We start from the raw sequence: 26821 nt of genomic DNA, 5'->3' as shown, positions 1-26821 counted from the left end.
AAAAAATTATATTTTCAATGGATAATTTCTGACGAATACAAATCTGTCAAAAAATTTATATTTTTGATAGATATATTTGTCGGTAATTTTTGACAGATATATCCGTCGATAATTTTTGACAGATACAAATCTGTCAAAAATTTATATTTTTGATGAAAAAAAATTCATAGAAAATGTTATATTACCAATGGAATATTTTTAACAAATTTATATTTTTCAAAAATGTAAGAATTTTTGACGAAAATATTCGACAGATGCTTAAGTCAAAATTTTTCGACGACATGTTATTAACGGATAATGGTTTGTCAAAAATTTGATCTGTGAAAAATGTTTAATAATCTATTAGAAATTGCATTTATCAAAAATGTTTAATATTCCGTTCGGTAATAATATATATAATTAAAATTGACAATCATATATTAAAAAAGATCAATAAAATTTTAAAACTCTCTATATATATATAGAGAGAGAGAGAGAGAGGGAAAGAGAGAGAAAGAGGAGGAGGAGGAGGAGGAAAAAGAATTAAATGACTCACAAAGTAACTCTTGATAAAGTTACTTTTTTCAATAACTCATAGTGTATGTTAAATTTCATCGACCCAACTATTAAATTAAAAGTGATTAAATTTTACTAATAATTAATATAGTAAAAAATTGATTACCTTTGAAATAAATTATTTACTAACAATATAGTTGAAAAATTAATTATTTTAAGTTATTTAACTAGAATCTTATTGACAATTTACTATATGATCTTGATACTTTTGTGTAACTAATATCTGGTTTTAAATTTGATATGAAAATATTATGATATAATTAGATAAGAATTTAAATTAGTATTTTATTAATGATTAATAATTAGAAAATAAAATAAGGATAAATACATTTTTTGAATTTTATATCTTAGATTTAAGATAAATAAATATATTAAGTTAATTAATAATTTATTTAAAATGTTAAAAATTAATTTATAAGTATGTAATAAATAAATATTTATAATTTTATAAATTACATTATCATTATAAATTATAAAATAATATTTTAAAATATATAAATTATTATTTAAACTTTTAAATATATAATAAATAATTTCAATTGTATCATAATATTAATTTTAAATAAAAATAAGTAGATTGTTAATTATAAAAGTAAGTATATATTCAAACAAAGATTAATTAAATATGATATAATTATTGTTGGTAATATAATTATTATGTATATTATTATATTTTTATAACAGTCCAGACACACTAGAATGAGAGAGATTTAGAAATAGTACAAACATAAGATTGTATAGTCGATGATGACTTAAATGAATTAATTTGTACTACTTATATTAACAACATGCATCTACTTTTCGATAGCTTATCTAATAAAAACTCCACAATTATGCATGCTTGACTTGGAGTAATATAGGGATGGGTGACTTTCTGGAAAGTTTCCTAGAAATTGTGTGAGTAAAGACAAAGCATGCTGAAAAGTGAAGTGTTGTGAAATTTTTGTTTTTCTTGTAGTGCATGGTGAGGGTGAAGAATGAGCTAAATGCATTAAGTTTGTGAATGAACTCCATCATGAGGTGAAGAAAACTATTAACTATCAAGAGATCTACCATTATCCTACCTTGGTGAACAAATGCAAAATCTATGTCCAGGATAATAGGCATATGCTGCACTCTACAAGAGTGTGGGTCCTTTTAGAATTGGGAGGTTTGGAGGTCAAAGTTGGAGTAAGCCTTTCTTAACACCTACGAAGTTTCAAAGGAGTCAGACCAGTGCAACTAGAAACAAATCATTTGCTAGGTCTATTATAGGTAAGGGAACTACTAGTGTTGGAGGATCAATTTCTACATTGGTGCTCAGATATAAGAGGTGTGGTAGTGCAGAGCATGATGACTCTAAATGTCCTGATTAGGAACCGATTTGTTTCAATTGCTAGTAGAAGGGCCACATCAATACCTATTATTGAAAGCAAGGATCACCATAACTAGTTTATAGGTTGAATGATGCAAAACTATTGGGAAAGTGTTTGCCCTTAGTGGTGTTGAAGCCACTCAGTTAGAAAATTTGATCCAAGGTACTTGTTTTATAAATGAGAAACCCTTTATTATGCTTTTTGATTTTGGTGTAATCTATTCCTTCATTTTTGTTGCTTGTGTTAAGAAACTGAATTTGTCTATATCTTGTTTAATGTATGACTTGGTTGTGGAGACTCCAACTTATGGTTTCATAACTACCTCTAATATATGTTTAAAGTTTCTTATCTTGATTTCTAAAAAGCAACTTCTAATTGATTTGATTTGCTTACCCCTTAGTCAAATAGATGTCATTCTTAGGATGAATGGTTATCTTCCAACCATGTTCTCTTAAAATGCTTTGAAAAGTCTATTTCTTTTAGTGCGGGTGAAAGTACAAAATTTTTATCTGCTAATAAATTAAAACTTGTTTAAAAGAAAATGAAGAGGTATACATGATCCTTGCCTATCTAAAACTTGAGAAGAAAAGTGAGTTGTGTGATATTCCCTTAGTTAAGAATTCCCTAAGGTTTTCCTTGTAAATATGTCTAGCTTTCCACCTAAGAGAGATTGAGTTTCACATAGACTTAGTACTTGGTAAAACACTCATTTTTGTAGCACCCTATAGGATGTCATGGAAGGAATTAGCCGAGCTTAAGAAATAAATAGCAGAGCTTCAAGAAAAATATTTTATTAGATCTAGTGTGTGACATCCTCTACCCCAACATACATATACAATAATTATAAAAAAATAAAATTTTTCATCATTAAAAACTAAATTTCCAACCACGTAAGGGTAAAGAGCTCACATTCATAAACTTAATCCAAATAACATGCCGATAAAATTACAAAGAAATAAAACTTTTTCAAAATAATTTAATAAGAACATCTTAAACTAATCCTATCTATGCCCTGATGTCACATGTCCTATCAGAGCAAAGTCCAACATAGAAGCCTAAGTTTCATCACCAACATCCTCAGCCTCAAGCTGATAATCACCTGTATAACAGTCAAATAAAAACAACACGAGAAAAGGGAGTGAGAAATATCTCACTCTAGCTCACAGTGTAGAAATATACGTCGGATAGCCAAACACAAACAAAACAAGTATAACATAGATAAATTAATAATAACATCACATCTCACTCATCCAAGACATAAACCATCACTTTATCATATAACATTAAAAATGCATAAGTATGGACACTGATTACATATTATCATGCATGTGGCGCCAGTAACATATCACATGGCATATTACTGCTAGCAATACATGAAGAGTAGTCTAGGAGTATATGCCGGGTCACACCCTCTGCGCACTCTCATTATAAGGACATACTACCAGAGTCTCGTCGGGATAACTAAGCTGCACAAGATACATCCCATGCACACAATGGGCGAGACACAGACTTACAAACTGAGCTATCCCCAAGGACTAATCCCCAAAGCTTTTACACTAGGGGGCCTTCTCTGGCGGTGTATTGCATATCGTACCCTTAAAAACATTCATGCACATGATGCATGTCAATCAAGACTCCATGCTTTTCTCATATCACATTTTCATGTCGCATTGTCATATCACATTAAAACATCTCATTGTCATATCACATTAACACATCTCACTGTCATATCACATTATCACATCTCATTATCATATCACATTATCACATCATATTCATAATTTTCACAGAACACTTTAATTCATATTAAAAATCATCTATTTGCAAAATTAAACATATATTTACACTCTGCAAACATTAAGGAACACAACAGAAAACTCAGAAGGTAAAACATAAAATATTTAAAATTTGTCTATTTCTCACAGGGTTCCCACAGGAACCCACAGAGCACTCTAATTCATATAAAAAATTGTTTATTTGCGAAATTAAACACATATTCATACATCTCATACAACAAGAAATACAACAGAACAATCAAAAAATAAAACAGAAAACATTCATATTTTGCCCGTTACAATTACAAATGCATTCTCTTAGGGTTTCCATAGGAACCCAAAGAGATCTTAAAATTATACATTTATATTTAAATATAGGAAAAGCAACCGAAGGAACATATATAATTAGGAAAAATCCCACATACATGAGCATACAACAAACAACAAACAACAAACATAGGATTGGGAGCCAATCCCACTACCCAACATACATTCTTACACCCAGAGCAAGGTTTCTCACTCCCCCCTCACCTCGATAAGCAGGAGCTGAATGACCCGTTTCAAATCCAGAACGGCCCGTTCTGGACTAATGCGTCATACGTAAATTTCACATCCAGAACGGCCTGTTCCAAAACTAGAACGGTCTGTTCTAAAATTACATATTACCTACAACAACCATGTTTGGAAAGGCCCGTTCCCAAAGTGGAATGGCCCGTTCTGGAATCGCGTATTACTCATAAAATCATGTGTTGGAACGACCCATTCCAGTCTATGGTTTAAAGGCCATTTTAGTAGTTTGAAACGACCCGTTCTAGTTTGGGAATGACCCATTTTGGGCTACTAAAAAAATCAAAATATTATCAAAAATAATTTTCATAAATATTTATTATTAAAATACTCATAAATATTAAAAACCTTTAAAACATTCTATAAAATCCATTAAAATATCTATAAAAAAATAACCTCCATAAATATAAAAGTAAACAATACTAGTAGAAAATTCGGGATGTTACATAGGGTATCCCGTTGGGGAGGGTTTATGTTGCTGGTGAAAAAGAAAAACGGGAATATGAGGTTGTGTGTATAAAAAACTTAAAAAGGTAACCGTAAAGAATAAATACCCTTTACCTAGGATAGATGGCCTTGTGGACCAATTGGTTGGGGATTGTGTGTTTAGTAAAATAGATCTAAGATCAGGAGACCACTATATTTGTAGCAGTTTTCATAGATGATATCCTTCAATACTCCAGGACTAAGGAAGAGCATGTCGAGCATCTTAGGATAGTGTTGTAAACCCTTAAGAATGTAGTTGTATGCTAAGTTGAACAATTGTGAGTTATGCATATATACTTTGAACTTTTTGGGTTGTGTAGTATCTAAGGGAAGGATAGTTTCCATATTAGAGTGGAAGACACCCAAGTCTGTCTTTGAGATTTAGAGTTTTCTAGGACCAACTAGGTATTATAAGAGGTTTTGGAGAATTTTTCTAGGTTAGTTTTGCCTTTGAATAAATTAACTAAGAAGAACCAACCTTTTGTGTGGGACTTTAAGTGTGAGGAGAGTTTCTAGGAGTTTAAGATTAGGTTGGCTAGTACACCTATCCTAGTGCTACTTGACCCTAATAATTTTTTTTTAGTATATCGTGATGCTTCTAAGACGGGTTTAAGAGGAATGTTTATGTAGAAAGGGAAGGTAATAAGTTATGCATTTAGGAATTTGAAAGTTCATATATATATATATATATATATGAGGGAGGTTATAATTAATTACACCGGTGTAACTTTTACTAAGTATTACATCATTCAATAACTTTATATTAATTGTGAATTTTGTAAATCCAACCATTAGATTGAAAGTTCGTATCACTTTATACATGTATATCAAATTTTGTTAAAATTGAACAACAACTTGAAGGTAATCAATGTGTTCATATTTTAGTGTATTTTGAAATGAATATATTACGTCAATTTTATTTTATAAAAATAAAGTATCATATCATCTTAGATTAATATAAAAGTTTGTATATATAATTTAAGATATATGAACTTTCAATCTAACAGTTAGATTTACAAAATTCACATTTAATATAAAGTTATTGAACAGTGTAATACTTAATAAAAATTACATCGGCGTAATTATAACCATCCTCTGTATATATATTGATTGCACACTGTTAATTGATTCAAGTGACAATAGGTTTTGACTATATGAAAATATGTGTGTAGGAAAAGTTTATGATATGCGTGGGCAAGTTCTTGTAGCAAACAATGCATTAGTCATTTTCCATTTTGCTTGTTGCTATTGACCATTCCCTAGGAGAATATCAAGATACTAATGATGATTATAGATTTGTTATGTTACTTACATTGGAAATTCAAGTTACTTTTATAGACATCTAAAAGTTGTTAATCCATAATTCCATGACTTGAAGGTTGTGTTCTTTTAATTTTGTCTTATTGTACTTTGATTATTATAAGTGATACATGACAATTATAAGTGATACCATATTCATTTACTTTTTACATATTGCGTTGTTTACTTTATTTTAAAAATCTATGAGCATGTATCTGAACTTATGGTATATGTATGCACTCTCTGTAATCCTAGTCATTACTCTGCAATTCCTTCAATAACCTTCTATAGGTTCTTCTCTATAGGTATTCTTAGAATTTCAGCATAATAAAAACTTAATCCTTGTTTATTTTTAAAAGTCTTCAGGTCGATTTCAAGGTTCAACTCAAATTCTTCTTCTTTCTCTCACCTCTTTCTTATTTAATTTAATTAATATAAATATTATTTATACTATAAATTTATCTACAAATATGCTCAAGTATCACTTCCGTATTTAACTTATTGTAAAGTAAGAGTAATTTAAAAAATGATGAAAGGCTTTCAATTTTGGCATCACACCAGTCCTCTTCATAAGCAAACAAATTATAGCTACGGGTGGATATTAATTTCAGTATAGTCCTAGATTTTCTTATAAGGAGTAGTGTTTAGTCACATTATAGATTTCAAGCTCCAATATTTTTCATTCATAGTTTTCTTGATCTACTAAAATGGGAGTGACTATTTCAACTATACACTTGCTTTGTTTCTAATCTTTTATACTTGTTTGTTTGGATTTTGAAAATTCTAATAGAAAAAAGTAGAATAAAAAGAAATAAAAACTAAATTTTTAAAGTGTTTGAATTAAGGAAAATAAGGAAAAAAGTATAAGAAAAAGAAAGTAAAGATATGTTGTAAGAATATTTATCCTTATCTACATATTTATATAACTAATGGGAAAAAGTACTTTTGTTAAAAAAAAAAGAAGAGAATAACAATTTTATCACTTTTGATTATTAAGAGTTATGTATAATTATAAAAAAAAAAATAAGAAAGAAAAACAGTGGACACCGAATAAGAAAATCACTTTTATTATTTAATAATATATTATTATTAATATAGATTAATAACATATTTTGAGTGAGATAAGAAAATAAATATAAAGAAAAGAGTTAATACTTTTTTATTTATCGTTATATATATATAATAAGAGAAATTTATTTATTTCAAGAATAAATTTATTTTGATTTATTATATTTAATAATTTATATTCTAAATTAAATTTAAATTATTTAATCATTAAATTTAAATTTTTTTATATATAAATTAAATTTGTAAATTTTTAAAAAATTTAAAAATAATTTAGTATTTTATTTTCTTAATTTAATCAATATATAAAATAATTTTATAATTATTCATTCATTTAAATTAATAAAATAAAAGATTAATTTTTTTTAAAATTTTTTTTAAAATTTATAAATTTCATCTATATATTAACAATTTTAAATTCAACAAATTTAATATAAAATATAAATTATTAAATAAAATTAATTTAAATATATTTATTTTCAAAATAAACATATTTCTCATCTTTTATATATATATATATATATTATTTATCTATATAATGGGCTGACCATAATTTTTTTCTCTTTTTCTTTTCTCTGAAATATTTCAAAAGTTATTCTGTGGTGGGTCCACCTATTTTTTCTCGCTTCATTTATTTTTCTTGTTTCACAAACAACCAAAATCTTCATTCACTTTTGACACATTTCTCTCTTCCCAACATCATCATTTCCCAACAATACGTGAAGGTTTGACGTTACAGCTATCCCCACCGACTGAAAAAACTTATGTGCAAAGGCAACTAGATCTTAAATATGCAATGCCTTAACCTTATTTTCATCACTATTTCTTCTAATTGAATAGGAATTTCGGAGTAGAATCTCTCATTATGAGTTCTTCCATCTCATCTCACTCATCTTTGTCTCTCAATTTGGAGGACAATGGTGTTTACGTGCTTGAGAAACGGAGCGGAGTTTCCTTCCCTTCTATCTTAGGCCCTTCTCTCAAACTCTGTGGAGTTGGCTTGCGCAAAAAAAGCCTTATTCCATTCATCAGCTTTGATGTTTATGCATTTGGTATGAAAAATAAATTGTTTTTTCGTAGCTTTGGTTTTACCTACAGGAGATAACTCAATTAAGAAAAATCTAGGTTGATTTCTTTTTATTAGATGAAGTATAAGTGTCTGTTTGGTTTTATTGTAACCTATTTTTTTATGTAATTAATTGATGTGCTAATTTGCCATGACTTTCATAAGAAAAAGAGAATTGCTAGTTTGAAATATATACCAAATAGTGATAGTAATTTTTGTCATTATTTTGTGCAGGTGTTTATGCTGCTGATGAGGACATAAAGCAATATCTTTCTTGGAAATATAGGAAGTTTTCTGCGTCCAAATTGCAGGGTAAAAAGGAGTTCATTGATGACCTTATGGAAAGTGATATATTTATGGCCATTAGACTTCAAATTATCCATGGTGGATTGAGCATTCCTAAGGTGCGAAATGTATTTGAAGAGTCTGTGGGAAGCAGGCTGCAGAAGTTTGGGGGATCGGACAATAAAGAATTGCTTCAAAGGTGAATACTTCCTTCAACTTACAATCTCATTTTCTTATGTTAAAGACTTAGTTATTGCATCATTATATTTACTTGTGTTGAACATGTGGGGGAATTTCATATTTGGGAATGAGTCCGCAAAAATGTTTCTTATATAATGTATATATGTACATTGTTGGGTACAGCTGCACCGAAAGGAAAAACTTTCGGTGGTTTTTTAATTAAAAAGCGGGTCCCACATAATAAAATAATATTAAAAGTTTAGGAGAAATTACGAAAATGCCATTGGGACTTTCCTATAAATAGGGAAGCTGAAAACCATAATTTTCATCCCAAATCTTCTTCTCTTCTCTCTTCCTCTCTTATACACCTTGAGATCTGTTCTCGGTAGTAGTAGTCTCCTAATTCAAAGGAGTAAGTTATAGAGAGAGAAGTGCTGTAATTTCCTCCCTTTCAGTAAATAATATTTTTACTGTGGTTATTTTCTCCCTTGTCTCTTTTTTACTCATCTCTTATTTTAGCTGTGAGTAACTATTAAGCCTACTCTGGACCTAACAGTGGTATCAGAGCCACTAGGTTGTTTATTATTCCGCTGTGGTGTACATTGGTATAGTATCGGAGAAAATTCTTAGTATGCTCTGTGGCTGCAGTATTGTCTGATCAGTCACATCAGAAAAGAATTATTCTTGTTACTGGATTTTATCATTGTTCCAGTAGGCGGTACTATTCTAGTGGAAGTTACTTAAGTCGGTTTAATAGAAGAAATTATGGCAGCAAAGTTTGAGATAGAGAAGTTCAACGGGAACAATTTTTCCCTGTGGAAATTGAAGATAAGAGCAATTTTGAGAAAAGACAACTGTCTTAAAGCAATTGAAGGCAGGCCATCAGATATTACTGATGAAAAGTGGAGAGAAATGGATGACAATGCTGTTGCCAATTTGCACTTAGCAATGGCTGATTCAGTTTTGTCGAGCATAGCAGAGAAGACAACTGCAAAGGAGATTTGGGACACGCTCGTAAAATTATACGAGGTCAAGTCACTTCACACCAGAATATTCTTAAAGAGGAAACTCTACACTCTTCGAATGAGTGAGTCCACAGCAGTGACGGACCACATCAACAATCTGAATACGCTATTTGCTCAGCTTTCAACAGCTGATTTCAACATAGTGGAAAATGAACGTGCGGAGCTTCTACTTCAGAGTTTACCAGATTCATATGATCAACTCATCATCAACATAACAAACAATAATGTTGTTGGTCGTCTATCCTTTGAGGATGTTGCCGGAGCTATTCTTGAAGAAGAGTCCAGGCGAAAGAATAAGGAAGACAGACTGGAAAGTTCAAAGCAAGCAGAAGCTTTGACGATGATGAGAGGAAGATCAATGGAACGTGGCTCCAGTGGGAGTCAAAATCATGGTAGATCAAAATCTCGAGGAAGGAAGAACCTCAAATGCTATAATTGTGGCATGAGAGGGCACATGAAGAAAGATTGTTGGCACAAGAAGAGTGGAGGAGGGAAGAATTCTGAAGCGTCAACCTCTCAAGGTTGTGTTGCTAGTACCCAAGAAGATGGAGAAATCTTGTACAGTGAAGCAATAAGTTCCAGAGGCGAAAAACAACTCCATGAATGTTGGATATTGGATTCAGGTGCAACCTGGCACATGACTCCAAATAGAGATTGGTTTTGCACTTATGAATCAATCTCAGGAGGATCCGTATTTATGGGAAATGATCATGCTTTGGAAATTGCTGGAGTTGGTACTATCAAATTAAAAATGTATGATGGTACTGTTCGTACAATTCAAGGGGTACGACATGTGAAGGGCTTGAAAAAGAATCTATTGTCCATTGGGCAACTAGATGATCTCAAGTGCAAGATCCACGTTGAAAGTGGAATCTTGAAGGTAGTTAAAGGCAATTTGGTGGTGATGAAAGCTGAGAAGATCACATCAAATCTATACTTGCTTTTGGGAGAAACGTTGCAAGAAGCAGATGCATCAGTTGCAGCAATAAGTCAAGAAGAGGCAACGATGATGTGGCATCGTAGACTAGGACATATGTCAGAGCGAGGCCTGAAAATTCTTGCGGAACGTAATCTCTTGTCAGGGCTTAAAATGGTAACCTTACCATTTTGTGAGCACTGTGTGACAAGCAAACAACATAGATTACAATTTGCCAAAGTAACTACAAGGAGCAAACACATACTTGACTTGATCCATTCTGATGTCTGGGAATCACCAGAAATTTCCATGGGAGGAGCAAAATATTTTGTATCATTTATTGATGATTATTCCCGGAGATTGTGGGTGTACCCAATCAAGAAGAAGTCAGATGTGTTCCCAGTATTCAAGGAATTTAAAGCACAAGTAGAACTTGATACTGGAAAAAGGATTAAGTGCTTAAGGACAGACAATGGAGGAGAATATATAGATGGTGATTTTCTGGCATTCTGCAAGCAAGAGGGTATCAAGAGGCAATTTACAGTTGCTCATACACCTCAGCAGAATGGGGTAGCAGAGCGGATGAATCGAACTCTTCTAGAAAGGACAAGAGCTATGTTGAGAACTGCAGGATTAGCCAAGTCTTTCTGGGCAGAAGCAGTCAAAACTGCTTGTTATTTGATCAATCGCTCACCATCAACAGCAATTGGTTTGAAGACACCAATGGAGATGTGGAGTGGAAAACCATCAAATTATTCTTCATTACATGTGTTTGGATGTCCTGTGTACGTGATGTACAACTCCCAAGAAAGAACAAAGCTGGACCCAAAATCCAGGAAATGTATATTCTTGGGTTATGCTGACAATGTTAAGGGGTATCGCTTGTGGGATCCCACTGCCCGTAAGGTTGTTGTTAGCAGGGATGTAGTGTTTGCAGAAACTGAACTGCAAAAGGAGCAGGAAAATGACAGCACTATCAAAGACACCAGTATAGTGGAGATAGGAGGAAAATCTAAAGAAGATGACACCTCTGAAGCAGAACAAGAGCACGATGAACAAGAACCAAATGAGGACAATGATGGAGATGTTCGACGAACAACACGTCAGACGAAGAAACCATCTTGGCATTCAGACTATGTTATGGCAAGTCATGATGCGTACTGTCTCTTAACTGAAGAAGGAGAACCATCAACCTTTCAAGAGGCGTTGAGGAGTTCTGATGTTTCTCAGTGGATGGCAGCAATGCATGAAGAAATAGAGGCCTTACATAGAAATAAAACATGGGAACTTGTTGATCTTCCAAAAGGTCGAAAAGTCATTGGTTGCAAATGGGTCTATAAGATCAAACGTGATGGCAATGATCAAGTGGAGAGATATCGTGCAAGATTGGTGGTTAAGGGATATGCTCAGAAAGCGGGCATTGATTTTAACGAGATATTCTCGCCAGTTGTCCGATTAACCACAATCAGAGTTGTTCTGGCTATGTGTGCTGCATTTAATTTACATCTTGAGCAACTTGATGTAAAGACTGCTTTTCTTCATGGGGAACTCCAAGAAGAAATATATATGCTCCAACCAGAAGGCTTTAAAGAACAAGGAAAAGAAAACTTGGTTTGTAGGTTGACCAAATCTCTGTACGGTTTAAAGCAGGCGCCAAGGTGTTGGTATAAGAGATTTGATTCCTTCATTATTAGCCTTGGTTACAACAGACTGAGTTCAGACCATTGTACGTACTACAATAGGTTTGGTGACAATGATTTCATCATCTTGCTGTTGTATGTGGATGACATGTTGGTGGTAGGCCCCAACAAAGATCAGATCCAAGAATTGAAGGCACAATTGGCTAGGGAGTTTGATATGAAGGACTTGGGACCAGCAAACAAGATTTTAGGGATGCAAATTCACCGAGATAAAAAGGATAGGAAGATTTGGCTTTCTCAGAGGAATTATTTATTGAAAGTCTTGCGGCGCTTCAACATGCAAGACTGTAAGCCAATTTCTACCCCACTTCCTGTCAATTACAAATTATCCTCAAGTATGAGTCCTAGCAATGAAGCAGAGAGGATGGAAATGTCTCGAGTGCCGTATGCATCAGCGGTGGGAAGCCTTATGTATGCCATGATTTGTACGAGACCAGACATTGCACAAGCAGTGGGAGCGGTCAGTAGGTTTATGGCAGATCCTGGTAGAGAGCATTGGAGTATTGTAAAGAGGATCCTTAGATATATCAAAGGAACCTCAGATGTTGCATTATGTTTTGAAGGATCGAAATTTACTGTCAAGGGGTATGTTGATTCAGATTTTGCAGGAGATCTGGATAAAAGAAAATCTACTACTGGTTATGTGTTTACACTTGCTGGAGGAGCAGTGAGCTGGTTGTCTAAGTTACAGACTGTTGTAGCTCTATCTACTACAGAAGCTGAATACATGGCAGCTACGCAAGCATGCAAGGAAGCAATCTGGATTCAAAGGTTACTGGAAGAACTCGGGCACAAGCAGGAGAAAATTACTGTGTATTGTGACAGTCAGAGTGCCTTGCACATTGCAAGGAATCCAGCCTTTCATTCCAGGACAAAGCACATAGGAGTTCAATATCATTTTGTTCGTGAAGTAGTAGAAGAAGGAAAAGTGGATATGCAGAAGATCCATACAAAAGACAACATAGCAGACGTAATGACAAAGCCTGTCAACACTGACAAGTTTACATGGTGTCGATCCTTATTTGGCCTATTGAAGACATAAGCAACATGAAGTATCAATGGTGTGAAGATATGATTAACTTAATCATAATCTTCAAGTGGGAGAAATGTTGGGTACAGCTGCACCGAAAGGAAAAACTTTCGGTGGTTTTTTTAATTAAAAAGCGGGGTCCCACATAATAAAATAATATTAAAAGTTTAGGAGAAATTACGAAAATGCCATTGGGACTTTCCTATAAATAGGGAAGCTGAAAACCATAATTTTCATCCCAAATCTTCTTCTCTTCTCTCTTCCTCTCTTATACACCTTGAGATCTGTTCTCGGTAGTAGTAGTCTCCTAATTCAAAGGAGTAAGTTATAGAGAGAGAAGTGCTGTAATTTCCTCCCTTTCAGTAAATAATATTTTTACTGTGGTTATTTTCTCCCTTGTCTCTTTTTTACTCATCTCTTATTTTAGCTGTGAGTAACTATTAAGCCTACTCTGGACCTAACATACATTGCAATGTTAGACTTCAGAACTCTTGTTTATTTGAAGCTTTTTTCTTCTTTTAGCTCTAATCACTCCAAATTTTGAAGGAAAAAAGAAATTTTATTGGAATGAAATGACATTTTTGGCATACAAAGACAGAAGAAGGAATGAGGATAAACTTAAAAGAATATTTTATCGTAGTTGTTGTTATATTAGCGTTGATAATCAATAGAAAATTTTATTCTAAGTATTTGTTTATAGTATGTAATTTTTTCCATCCCAGTTTATAAGAATTTTCTGTTCCACATTATAATTTTATTTCACTTACATGAGGTGATGTAGGTTCACTTCACAGTTTAGAGATGAATACAAAATACCTTGTGGATCTGTGATTCATCTCTTAAGAGAAAAGGGTCATGTTCTTCACACATTGAGTGAGTCATCTTTCTCCATGTCTGCGCATTTTCATATGAAGTTTTAGAATTATAATTAATTTCAAAATATTTTTCCTGCATCAATTGTGCTTGTGTAAGAAAAAAATCAAGTCTTAATGACTTAGAAGACTTACTTGAGAATTCATGAATATATTTCTTCTTTCTATTTTTTTCATTTAGAATTGAGTCTAACTTAAGGAGTGTCCCCTTATACATTATACCGTAGTCCAAACTGACTAAAAATTATGCAATTTATCTTGTTTCTTGTAGTTGATGGACAGGAAGTAGGAAGCATCCAGAGCAAACTCCTATGTAAATCAATTCTAGATTTATATGTTGGGGAGGAAGTATTTGATGAACCAGCCAAAGAAGAAATTGAGAACAATGTGGCTACATACCTTAGATGTTGAATGTTTAACTAAGAATCTTAAATAAGACATTGATTCTATATCCTTGAATTTCAAGATTGCAATATGTATTTAGTTATATTTCTAATAACTATCTTACTCTGATATATTTTTAGAGTAGTACCTATTAATTCTGTCCTATTTAATTTCTTATACAAATTATATTGAAAAGTCAAACATGTTAATTTGAATCAATTTCATAAACTTCTAATCTCACCTATCATAGAGAAATTTATTTAGACCAATAACACCTAAAATCAAGTTTATATTTCAACAATTATATATTTCTAAGTGAGTTAGCATGACCAAAATTTGTTTAGTTTATGAAAATGAAGATTGAAATTCGATCCTCACATGGAGTTATCTCGTCCCTAATTAAAACTAATCTTCCAGCTTTTAAGTTAACTATTTTATTTAGAAAATTTATATGGAAGATCTTGTTACATATATATTAAGAATCTTACTCATGCAGTAGGATTCCATGATTTATTCAATCATATAGTTTAAATAGCTGACTTGTCATATGTATTTAACGAGAAACTATTTATTATTCGATTAGATATTATATTAATACTCTTAATTATAAATTTCAATAAAAAGAAGTTCTATAACACACATAATAGGTGCAATCTCTTATAGCTCGTTTTAATTAACGAGGAGTTAGACTCATGCCTAGTCACTTAAAAGTTCTATGCACACAACTGGATCTTAAACTGTAGTAATCTTTTTATATATTTTTATTTATTGATAACTAAGTTTATCTACTAGGTTTTTACTCATTTCTCACAACTAATTTACAAGAGGTCTCTATCTTCATCAAGTCATCATCGAAGCTTAATATATAGTAATTAGTCAAATTATATAGGGAAGTGTGTTCAGTGAAACTTTCAAACGTGGTCATCCAACTAGTAACATTGCACAAATTAAGCAACAAAATGTCATAGTGACATTGAAATGCTCTTTTTTTTTTTTTTTTTTTCTATTACAATTCCAACTATATAACGTATTTTTTTTTTATTTATCTAGTAAAATACATCAAAATAGAAACTGGTTTTTCTATTTGCAGTTTTGATTAAAACATAGCAACACATGTACATAGAAAAAAAAATCAAAATAGATTATTTTCTCAATTGTGATCCTGCTTATACTTACTACAGTCTGTATGAAACTATGACTGCATATCGCGTACCGACATTTTTCATTTTGCTACGAAGATTCAAAAAAAAAAAAAATACTGTGCAAAGGGATTAACCATGTTACCCAATAAACTCATAATCATGTCCGTCCATTATGGTAACTATGATCCTGTTTTTTTGCCATTTAGATAATAAATTGGTGAGGATTTTAGGACAATTTATTTGGAAGATCTTATGATAATCGATAATTAGTTTTTATTTTTTAAGTTAATTATTTAATTTATTAACGCAATTTATTTGGAAGATCTTATGTGACTCGACAGATTTACATAAGAATTGTACTATTCATTTACGATTCTAGTAATTAATTACTTAATTCAATAATGTAGATTAAATAGTTGACTCGTCATCTTTACCTAATAAGAAACTATTTATTATTTGGTTAGATGTTATATTAGTGCTCTGATCATATTTACCAAACTATCTCTGACTTTATGTCGCGTATGGATGTTTTTTCATTTTGCGGCGAAGATTCAAAGAAAATCTCGTGCAAAGGCCAAAGGGATTAATTGTATACCCCAATAAACACATAATCATATCTGTCCAACGTTTTGGTAACCATGATCTTGTTGTTGGTCATTTAGATAAAGAAGAAGTGAAGACTTCATCCCAAAAAATAATCAAGATTAACATCATACTCAAATGTCAATCATATTTACTACACAAGATGTAACCAGTTTCCTATTCGTTATGAATCCTTAGTCAGCACCATCTTTTTCCCCCTCTAGTAAGTATCTCAGAATTCTTGTTTCACTGGCTCATCATATAGGATGTAAATTATTTCATCTATTTCAATTTTTTCGTCACCCTTACGAGCAGATTTGGACTCTAAAGAAACATGCAAAATGTCTTCGAGTGAATATCCAAGGAAAATGTTCTATCGAAAAAAATTCAAGTCCATTATTAATTAAAGATAAGATAATTAAATAATATATAAGCGAAGAATAAATTTTTTTTTACAAACTAATTTTATAAAATTGAGTTAGACTTAAATTTAAGTTACATACCAACATTTTATGTCTGGTTTTTCATGACTTGATGGTTTCTTTGGCTTTCAAGGAATGTCAATTCCTTTGACGGTACTCTGTGAACATATTGCTACATGATTAACCGAATTCGAACTCTCCACAATATCATCACTCATGTTCTTCTCAAGCTTACTGTTTGCAGACCTGTTCGTTTTGTTCCATGGATCCCCCTCCTTTCAATGATGTTAAAGTTAACATTGATGGCTCATCCCTTGGTACCTCGGGTGTAACAGGTTTTTGGAGGGCTCTTAAAGGACTATTGTGGGAAGTGGATCACAGGTTTTAGATATTTCTTTTTACCAGAAATCTGAATAGAAACCTAAAAGGTTCCAAGATTATCTCATTAATTTTATCCTTTATACATGTTCACACTCCCCTTACCTTTAGTAATGATTCTGCAATATTATGCATTCCATGTAGCCCTAGATGCTACTTTGCACTCGCTTGAATGGTCTCTTCTATTTGTTTTTCTACAAGTGCTTTTAGGAGGATTTCAAAAAAGTGCGTAAAGGAAACTTAAACTCCTGGTTGTTTCAAAAAGTCTTCAGGAGATTCCTACTCAAACTCTTTTTCTTTCTCTCACCTTTTTTATTTTATTTTATTTAATTAGTAACTTTTTTTTTTACTTTATAAACTCAATTTAATAACTAATTAATCAAACTTATAATATTATTTTTTATTAAAGAAAATTCAATTTATTTTATTTAAATTTTTTTGAGATGTTACCCTTACGATCAATCATAAGTTTATGGTAAATATGATATGAATAATCTAGACAAATTAATATGATGACTTTTATTGAATAAAGATTAATAATTATTACATAAAGAGACAAATGATGCATATATACATGTGAATTGAATTAACTCAATTAAAAATTTATCAGTTAACATTACTTTTAAAATGTCAATAAAAAATCATGAAGAAAAATATGTAATAGTGTTTTATGACATGAGAGTAACTTAATTAACAACTTATTTATTATATTTTAATTTTAGACTTTTAATGTCTTAAAGGACTAGCAAGTTGAATCAATATTGGATATGAATCAATTATTGTTGAATAATGATTAATTAAGAAGATATTCATCGACCAATATTAATTAGTACAAGTAACAAAAGTTTATATTTCTTAAATAAGTTGTCCATAGTCAAATTCTAACTTTGAGCATTAAATATTCTATGTTAGATTGATATGATATCCATTTTGTGTGTGTTGGATTTTTAAAAAATGATATCTTTATTAATAAATTAATTTTACTAATTTATTATACTAACTAATTCATATTGAAACACATACAAATAAGTGTTTTAATATTCACTAAAGAATCATTTTATTTCATAATTAAATTAGACGATTTAACATAATCAAATAATAATTTTTTTAAAATAAATATTATTATAATCTTTGCTATCACCCACAATATTAGTAATATAATATAAAAGTAAACCAACTTATATTGTAATAATAACTCGTACACATATCGATTTCAAATGCTATTTAAATTTGCAACAAAATTAATTAAAACAAGTAACTAGGCTTTATCAAATTTTCAAGAGAGTAGAAAGTAGGACATCATAAATTAATTAATGGTGTGAAATTGGAAACACGAAAGTGGAATAAAAGTCGAATTAGATTTGATTGACAGTTAGTGTTCTATCAATTTAGAAATAGTTGCTTTATTTCTAATGATTATATTTAATAAAAGTTTGATAGTAAAAAGATTGATCTCGATGTATATATACAAAAATTACATGTTCTCTTTCTTAGATATCATAATACATGGAATAAACAAAACGAAATTAAAAGTCTATCATAAATGAAAAAATTCAATGTATTCAACATAAAGAAAAGTATTTCCTAGTTAAGCCAAAGTAAATCCAAGTAAAAATAGTATAATGAAAATAACAACTATTCTAAAACATCACAAAAGAAAAGTATATCCTAATTAAACATTAATGTCATATCCTATTAGAGTATAAATCCAATCACAATAATTGGGCACCATTGTCAACATCCTCAACATATGATATAAATCGCTTGCAACATCATGCAATAAAAGCAAACACAAGAAAAAGAGAATAAGAAACATATCATTTTGACTCACAACGTAAAATATTGTAGTCAACCTACTCATATAGAAGTTAACTTGGTCATATTTATGCTAATTGAGTCACACTTAGGTTGTTTTAGTCATTCCTGGAATGACTTAAACACAATTTAGTTGACTTAATCACATTTAGACCAAGTAAATCACGTGTGATGTCATTTGTTGCGTAAAATAATTCCCACGTAGAATAATGACTTTCACTCCCTTACTTGTTTCTCTAAATAGGTATTTATGTCACCTGTATGATTATGCTTTAACTTATTATTCTCTCGTATAGTTATTACGTCGTTCAAACACTTAGGGGGTGTATTGGATTAAGATTTTAAAGGATTTTTTTAGTTAAAAAAAATCTTGCGGATTTTAAAAGACTTTGCAGAATTTTCATGACTTTTAAGATTTTGCAGGATTCTACAAGACTTAAAATTAAGATTTTAATGGATTCTGTAAGATTTTTAAATCAAGATTTTAATAGATTCTGTGGAATTTTGTAAGATTTTAATGGATTCTACATTTAGTTTGCTAATTGACCCATTAGCATCATGCAGTCCACTTTTTATAGCATCCACTATCAATTGTAACAATTCATCAGAATCCTCCTTGGTCTAAGCTACATAGTTTTCTCTCTTTTTCCTTTTCCTTTATTATTTTCTTGTGAATCTCCCATTTGAATTAGTAAAATAATATATGTTGAAAACTAGTTATATAAATAATTATGGATAAGAGACAAAATCAATAAAATTATATTATTAATTTTAGAAGCACCTCAATCATACAAGATCGAAAATATCTTGGCTATCCAAATGGATCAAATACCTCAGCCATTATAAAAACCATGTAAAAATGGAAATATAGAAACATAAAATAATTTTTTTATATAAAAAAATTAATATATTTGATACTGAAAAAATATTTAGATATAAATTTTTTTATATAAACGAAAGTATTTGGATATATATATATATATATATATATATATATATATATATTATTTTAGTTATATATTATTTTAGTTATATATTATATGATAATTTTTTAACGATATTTATAAATGTAAATTATTCTAACAAATATTTTAACAATACTTCCTTTTTTAAAAATAAGCTAATGAAGGCATAAACCCTAAATCCTAAAAAATTAGATACTGCAATGTCTTATGTTAATTTTCTTTTTAAAAATATAAAAAATCCTAATTTCTCAATATAAAAATAAAAAGAAAAATTCATTGTAAAAAAGTAAAATAATTGTTGAGTCATAAAAGGAGGAGGGATAAGAGTAACAAACTCAAGGGAAAGAGAGAGATCGCAGTTTTTATGCTGAGAGGGTTCTTCCTCCAACTAAGATCCATTTTCATCTCATTCTACTCATAGCAATCCTAACTTAAATTTATCTTATATATATATATATATATATATATATATATATATATATATTGTAGAGATCATGATATCAATTTCATCTTTCACCTTTTCCTTTTCTTGACGTGTGTTATAAAAAAATTACTTAAAAGTTGAAATTTCAAGCATTTTTCTTGTGTTATATAAAGGAACAAATTCAATTAAATAGAATAAAATAGAGCAAGTCAATTAAAAAGAACAAACATTAAAATAGAGCAAGTCAATTAAAAAGAACAAATATTAAAATAGAGCAAGTCAATGACACTATCATTTACATATCGGAGTTTCACAAAATAGGGAAATGGAATGGGAGCAATACTACAATATTATATATGAGTAATGAGCAATAGTGCAATATTATTAGCACAGAAAAAATGGGGAAGACAGAAGCATAGGAAAAAAAATGAAAAACTCACTTGAAATTTCTTGAAGCACTTGAAAAGCCACTTCAAACAATCCTTCAAATTTCGATAGATTTGGATGAGATTGTTTTATGAATTTAGTATTTATAGATAGCACTAGAAAGTCTTTCAAAATCCTTCTCACACAATAATCCTTTAAAATCCTTATATTTTTTAATATCAATGGATTATTTTTAAGTTGTAAAAAATCTCAAATGAATACCAATGGATTTTAATGAACTCTTTAAAAAATCTTGAAAATCCAGATTGAATGTCACTGGATTATTTTTAAGTGACATAAAATATTGATTGAATACTAATGAAATTTTTTACTAAAAAAAAAGTCTTTTAAAATCTTACGATGTTCATTTAATTTTATTTTTATTGTAATAGATGGATTAGATGAATTTATTTGTAGAAAAATCAAATGGATGATAGATAAATGGATTGATTTGTCACTCCGAAATTACTCTTACTTTACAATAAGTTAAATACAAAAGTGGTAGTTGAGCATAATTATCGATAAGTTATAGTTAGTTGTGCGAGTTATTTTCAACTTATTTATATAACTTAATATAAAAAAATATAGTCATATACAAACGAATTCTTAAGAATATGTGAGGACCCTAAATTTCTTTTCCATTTTTCACCCTTACTCATTTTTCAGCCTCACTCACTCTTCCTCACACAAGACTCCCTTTCCTCTAAACCCTCACTCTTTTTTTTCTCTCAAATTTCTTGTGGTGAATCTTGGTGACCTTAGGTGCAAGTGGTGGGGGAGCTGATTCCTTGTTCGAGAGCTGAGTCCGCAAGCTCGTTCTTCCTCTCCGTTCAAGCTCTCTTCCATTCTTCTTCTTCATTCAAGTTCCCGGAGCTCGAATTTCTGGATTCAAGGTAAGGGAAGCTAGTCCTTTGCTTGTTTGGTTGAAAACGAGTTCTAAGAACTCTTTGGTGGTAGGGTGTTTGTTGCATTTAAGCTGAGAGCTGTGGAAAATTTCTGATTTGGGGGCTTTTCGGGCTTTGGGGTTTTTGGATGAAATTTCGAGAAATTCCTTAGATTGTGTTTGCATGTTGAAAATGAGGCATTTTTATTGAGGTTTGATGAGATTAGGAACTTTTGGCTGGATTGCATATGGATTTGCTGTTAAGTTTTGCAGGATTTGGAAGATTTTCGAACTTGGGGAGGGTCACGGATGAGTTCGCGCTGGGCGCTATTCTTCGTGCCGGGCGCGCGACCACCAGGAGACTCTGTTTAGGCAAGCCCGTCGGGCGCAAAGCTGTGTGCGCCGGGCGAGCTTGCAAATGGGAGTCTCTGGTTGGCCCGCGCCGGGCGTGACTTGGGCTACGCTGGGCGCGATATCAGCGGTGACATGGTTTGGGTACTCTGGTGCCGCGCTAGGCGCACGTGTAAACTCGCTGGGCGCGGAGGCTCCTTGGGAGTCTCTGCCAAGAGGGCGCTGGGCGCAATGCGAATTGCGTTGGGCACGAGACCTTAGTAGGTCTCTGCCTTCCCCACGCTGGGAGCGGGTTAGGCCACGCTGAGCGCACGAGACTCCTTGAGTCTCTGCCAGGCAGGCGCTGGGCGCAATTTAGAATTGCGCCAGGCGCGTGAGAGCCTTGGTGCTCTCGGGTTGAGTCTCGCCGGGCGCGAGTACTCCTGCGCTGGGCGCGCTAGCCCTAGTACTCTCGGGTTGGGCCGCGCTGGGCGCGACCTCCAGTGCGCCGGGCGCGCAAGGAGATATTGACTTATAAGATGTTAGTTGTTGAATCATGATGAGACTGTTAATCAATGTTGTTATATGCTGAATTAAGTTGTGTTTGATAAATATGCTGTGATGACTAGTGGATAAAGCTGAGATAATAATGTTTAGCTGTACTAGATGTGTATTGTTGAGATGAAATCAATGAATTATATATAAAATTTTATAAGTGGAACCATTGACGGTTGGACTGAATTGTGAAAAATAATAAGTGTGTTAAAATACTGTGCTGTGCTATACTATGCTGAGTTGTGTGCTGTTATAGCCACTAAGTCGGTGCTGATATTAGCCATATAAGTCACTACAAGAAAAATACAAAATAGCGACCGAAATTAGCGACCGAAATTTATCGGTCGCTATTTTGCGACCGAATTAGCGACCGAATAATTTAGCGACTGATTTAGTGACAGAATTTGATCAGTCGCTGTTTAGCGACGGAATTAGCGACGGATTTTATCAGTAGCAATAAAATCGGTCGCTAAATCAGTTGCTGTTTAATTTTGTTTCGTGGGAACGTAGGTTGCGACGGAATTAGCGACCAATTTTGAAAAAATTATAAAAAAATTGCGACCGAATTAAATTCGGTCGCTAATACTAAACTTTTGAAATTTTTAGCGACCGATTAAATTTCGATAGCTAAACAATACAAACAAACTTAGCGACCGAATTAAAATCGGTCGCTAAATTTTTTTATTAAATTTTATAAATAGACTAAAATTACACATTTCATTAAAGTTACACAGCCAGGTTTCGATCCCAGGTCCTGTAGGTAACCATGGGCCAACTACAAAACCACTACGCCAGTTTGATTCATTGATATAATACTGAAAGTAATTATATATATATATAAAATACAGAAGCTTATAATTTTTATTATCTTATAATTTAATATTAGATTTCTTTTAATTATAAAATATAGTAAATAAAATCTAAAATCTGTATCAGTTTCTTTGATAAAAATATTTAATTAAATTTTAAAAAATATTTAATTATAATCTTTTGATTTAATACTGGATTTGTTTTGATTATAATATTTTAATGTATTTTATTTGAAATATCAGTTAAAATATTTTATTATCTTTTCATTTTAATTTATTGTAAAATAATTAGAATATTTAATTTAGTATCATTAAAAAAATAACCAATATAAGATTTAATTTATTTAATTTCATTATTTATTATAATACTTTTAGTTATTGTATTGATATAAAAATATATTTAATTAAAATATATTTTAAAATTTTAATTAATTTATTATCATTCACTTACTTTATTAAAAAGTGATAAAATATAATTTATTTTCAATTAATTTAATAAAATAAAAACTTTAAAATATATATTTAAAATATGTAATAATTTCTTAAATATAAATATTTAATTAATTTTAATATATACTAAATTTAATATTAGAAAATTTATTAAGATTTTAGTTATAATTTTTATTATCTTTTGATTTAATATTGGATTTCTTTTGATTATAAAACATAGTAAATAAAATCTAAAATCTAAAAATATTTAATTACTTTTAATATATAATAAATTTAATATCAAATTATTTATTATGATTTGAATTATAATTTTTATAATCTTTTGATTTAATATTAGATATGTTTTGATTATAAAATATAATAAATAAAATCTAAAATCTGTAGCAATTTTTTTATACAAATATTTAATATCAGAATATTTATTATAATTTTAGTTATAATTTTTATTATCTTTTGATTTAATATTGGATTTCTTTTGATTATGAAAGATAGTAAATAAAATCTAAAATTTGTATGAGTTTGTTTGATAAAAATGTTTAATTAATTTTAATATATAATAAATTTAATATCAAAATATTTACCTGGATTTGGGTTATAATTTTTTATACTCTTTTGATTTAATATTGGATTTTATTTATTATAAAACATAATAAAAAACATCTAAAATCTATAACAATTTCTTTGATACAAATATGTAATTAATTTTAATATATAATAAATTTAATATCATAATATTTATTATAATTTTAGTTATGATTTATATAATCTTTTGATTTAATATTAATTTTTTTTATATTATAATATTTTAATATATTTTATTTGAAATATCAATTAATATATTTTATTATATTTTTATTTTAATTTATTATAAACTAATTAGAATATTTAATTTAGTATTATGAAAAAAATACTATTATAAGATTTAATTTATTTAATTTTATTATTTATTATAATACTTTTTAGTCACCAACTAAAAAATTATTTTTAAAAAAAATATATTTCAAAATTTTAATTAATTCATAAAAATAAAAAAAAATTATTGTAAAAACTAATATTAAATAACTTAGTTAAAAAATGACTATAATTAATAATTTAATGTAGAATTTGTTTAAAAAATATTTTTGAAAAATCTGAAAATAAATAATAAAACACAATTGTTTCCCTCCCGAGCCCCCAATCTGAAAAATCTGAAGTCACCACTCTCCCTCCTCCTCCTGCTCTCGTATTCTTCTTAGTTAGGGTTTTCATCTCACTTCAATCCCACGCTCTTTCTTCGCTTAACTCATCGCTTCTTGTTGGCCCCCAGGATAGGCTACTTGCCTTTGTTGATTTCGCTTTTGAAGCCTCACTTCAGCACCGCGCTTTTGACACCATTTGCTTTGAATACAATGCTTTTTTGCCTCGAGGTCGAGCGCCTCGGCTTCGGCGCCGTGCGACGCGACAGCGATGGCAGGCTCGGCAGCGTCAGCGGTTACTGCGTTCACCACTGCGTCTGTTCCGTGGTCGTCGTGCGTTATCCCGATGACGTTGCCTCCGCCGCGGCGGAGGCGGTGGTCGCGGTCAAGGAGGGCGACGAGGGCGAGGCCGTCATCCAGCCCGTGCCGCATAAGAAAGGTTAGGGTTTTTTGTGTTATTGATTGGTGGAGATTGTAATCGAGGTTTTGAATTGTTGTTTGCATTTGTCTGCAATTAATTTCCTGCAATATTTGTATTTGACTTCAATTTCTTGCATTATTTGCATTTGTCTGCAATTTCGTTGGTTTTAAATTACTGTTTGGATTTGTCTGCATTTTAATGCTGTATTTGCATCTGTCTGCAATTTCATAGGTTCTAAATTACTGTTAGCATTTGACTGCAATTTCCTGCTATATTTGCATTTATCTGCGATTTCATATGTAATTTTGTCCTTGAAAGTGCACATCCATACAAATTGATCCCCGTAAATTTCAATTTGCTAATAAGTTTACTGTATCAAGTTTTAATTTGGAGCTGTTAGCTTTACTGTGCTATTGGGTGTTGCATATATTAAGGTGGTTTGTAGTGTTGGAGAAGGGATTCTATGTCTCTGGAAGGTTAACTAGAAAGGGTATGAATTGTTGAAGTCTGTTTCATTTAGCTAGTATTGTATGACGTGTTTGGCATTTAACAAACTAATTTCTTCTCAACCATTGAATATTGTTTAGATCTATAATAAAATTTTCTGTCATGACACGAACTGTCTAAATATGAGTTGCATTTACAGTCTTTGTATGACCAAATCTAGATCCTTGCCAACAGTCTAAGAAATTACATTACAGTGTCACTTATTAGATATTACTACTGTCTCATGAAATATTTGGAAAAAAATAGTTTTATTGATTTATACCTTTTGCCATTGATTTTGTTAGTGTGAAGTTATTCATGTTAATGATGAAATCTATAATTTAAATATAGGGGAATCTCAACAGAGCCCTCCAATCATGTTGTGCTTTTCTTCTTAAGTGGACAATTTGATTTGCAGGTATAAAGACATGCTTCTATCCTTGTGGGACACTGTCAAATATTTCTACTGTTGCAACTAACAGGCCAATATGTAAGTGAGCTATAATGGGTTGTTAGCATCAAAGTGATGAATCTCTATTTGAATTCTGTTTCACTCTGTCGTTAACAAGGCTAGAATTTTACTTAAGTGGATAATAAGATCATAACATTATGCACATTCAGTTTATAATTTTCACTTTTGAAGAATGTCTTCTTGGTTGCTATGACTTCGCCTGAACCTTTAGAAAATCTTGACTTCATCAAATTAACTGAAGCAAGCCCTGTCTACACTTTCTTATATAATTAAGACTGAAGAGGGTAATGTATCTTTGATTTTAACAGTAACGAAGTCTCACCATTCTTAAGATATCATAATAGCTACAGCTCTGGCCTAATTGATTTTTGTCACTTTCTTATATTGAGGCCGTGTTGCTAAATTTCAAATTTGTGGTTTTTCAGCTTCTGCGGAAGTATATAATGAATTGATGGCATATTCAATAATTTATCTTGCTGTTGCTATACTTGCTGCATAAGGAGGAAGCTTCGGAAGATGTTCAACA

General features: G+C 30.8%; 1 protein-coding gene across 1 annotated transcript; it reads left to right on the top strand.

Moving 5' to 3' along the window:
- The first annotated feature begins 7771 nt into the window (after window positions 1-7771).
- On the top strand, window positions 7772-14751 carry LOC109789102 (fatty-acid-binding protein 1). Its single transcript, XM_020347974.3, has 4 exons — window positions 7772-8154; window positions 8403-8652; window positions 14086-14177; window positions 14448-14751. Exons 1-4 carry the CDS (start codon window positions 7968-7970, stop codon window positions 14585-14587), a joined length of 669 nt encoding a protein of 222 aa, XP_020203563.1. The 5' UTR covers window positions 7772-7967; the 3' UTR covers window positions 14588-14751.
- Window positions 14752-26821: the final 12070 nt, after the last annotated feature.

Source organism: Cajanus cajan, chromosome 1 (genome assembly GCF_000230855.2).
Source record: "Cajanus cajan strain Asha chromosome 1, NIPB_CcT2T_4, whole genome shotgun sequence".
NCBI classification, from domain to species: domain Eukaryota; kingdom Viridiplantae; phylum Streptophyta; class Magnoliopsida; order Fabales; family Fabaceae; genus Cajanus; species Cajanus cajan.
Note: the sequence above shows the minus strand (reverse complement) of the source record. Positions and strands in the feature narration are given on the sequence as shown.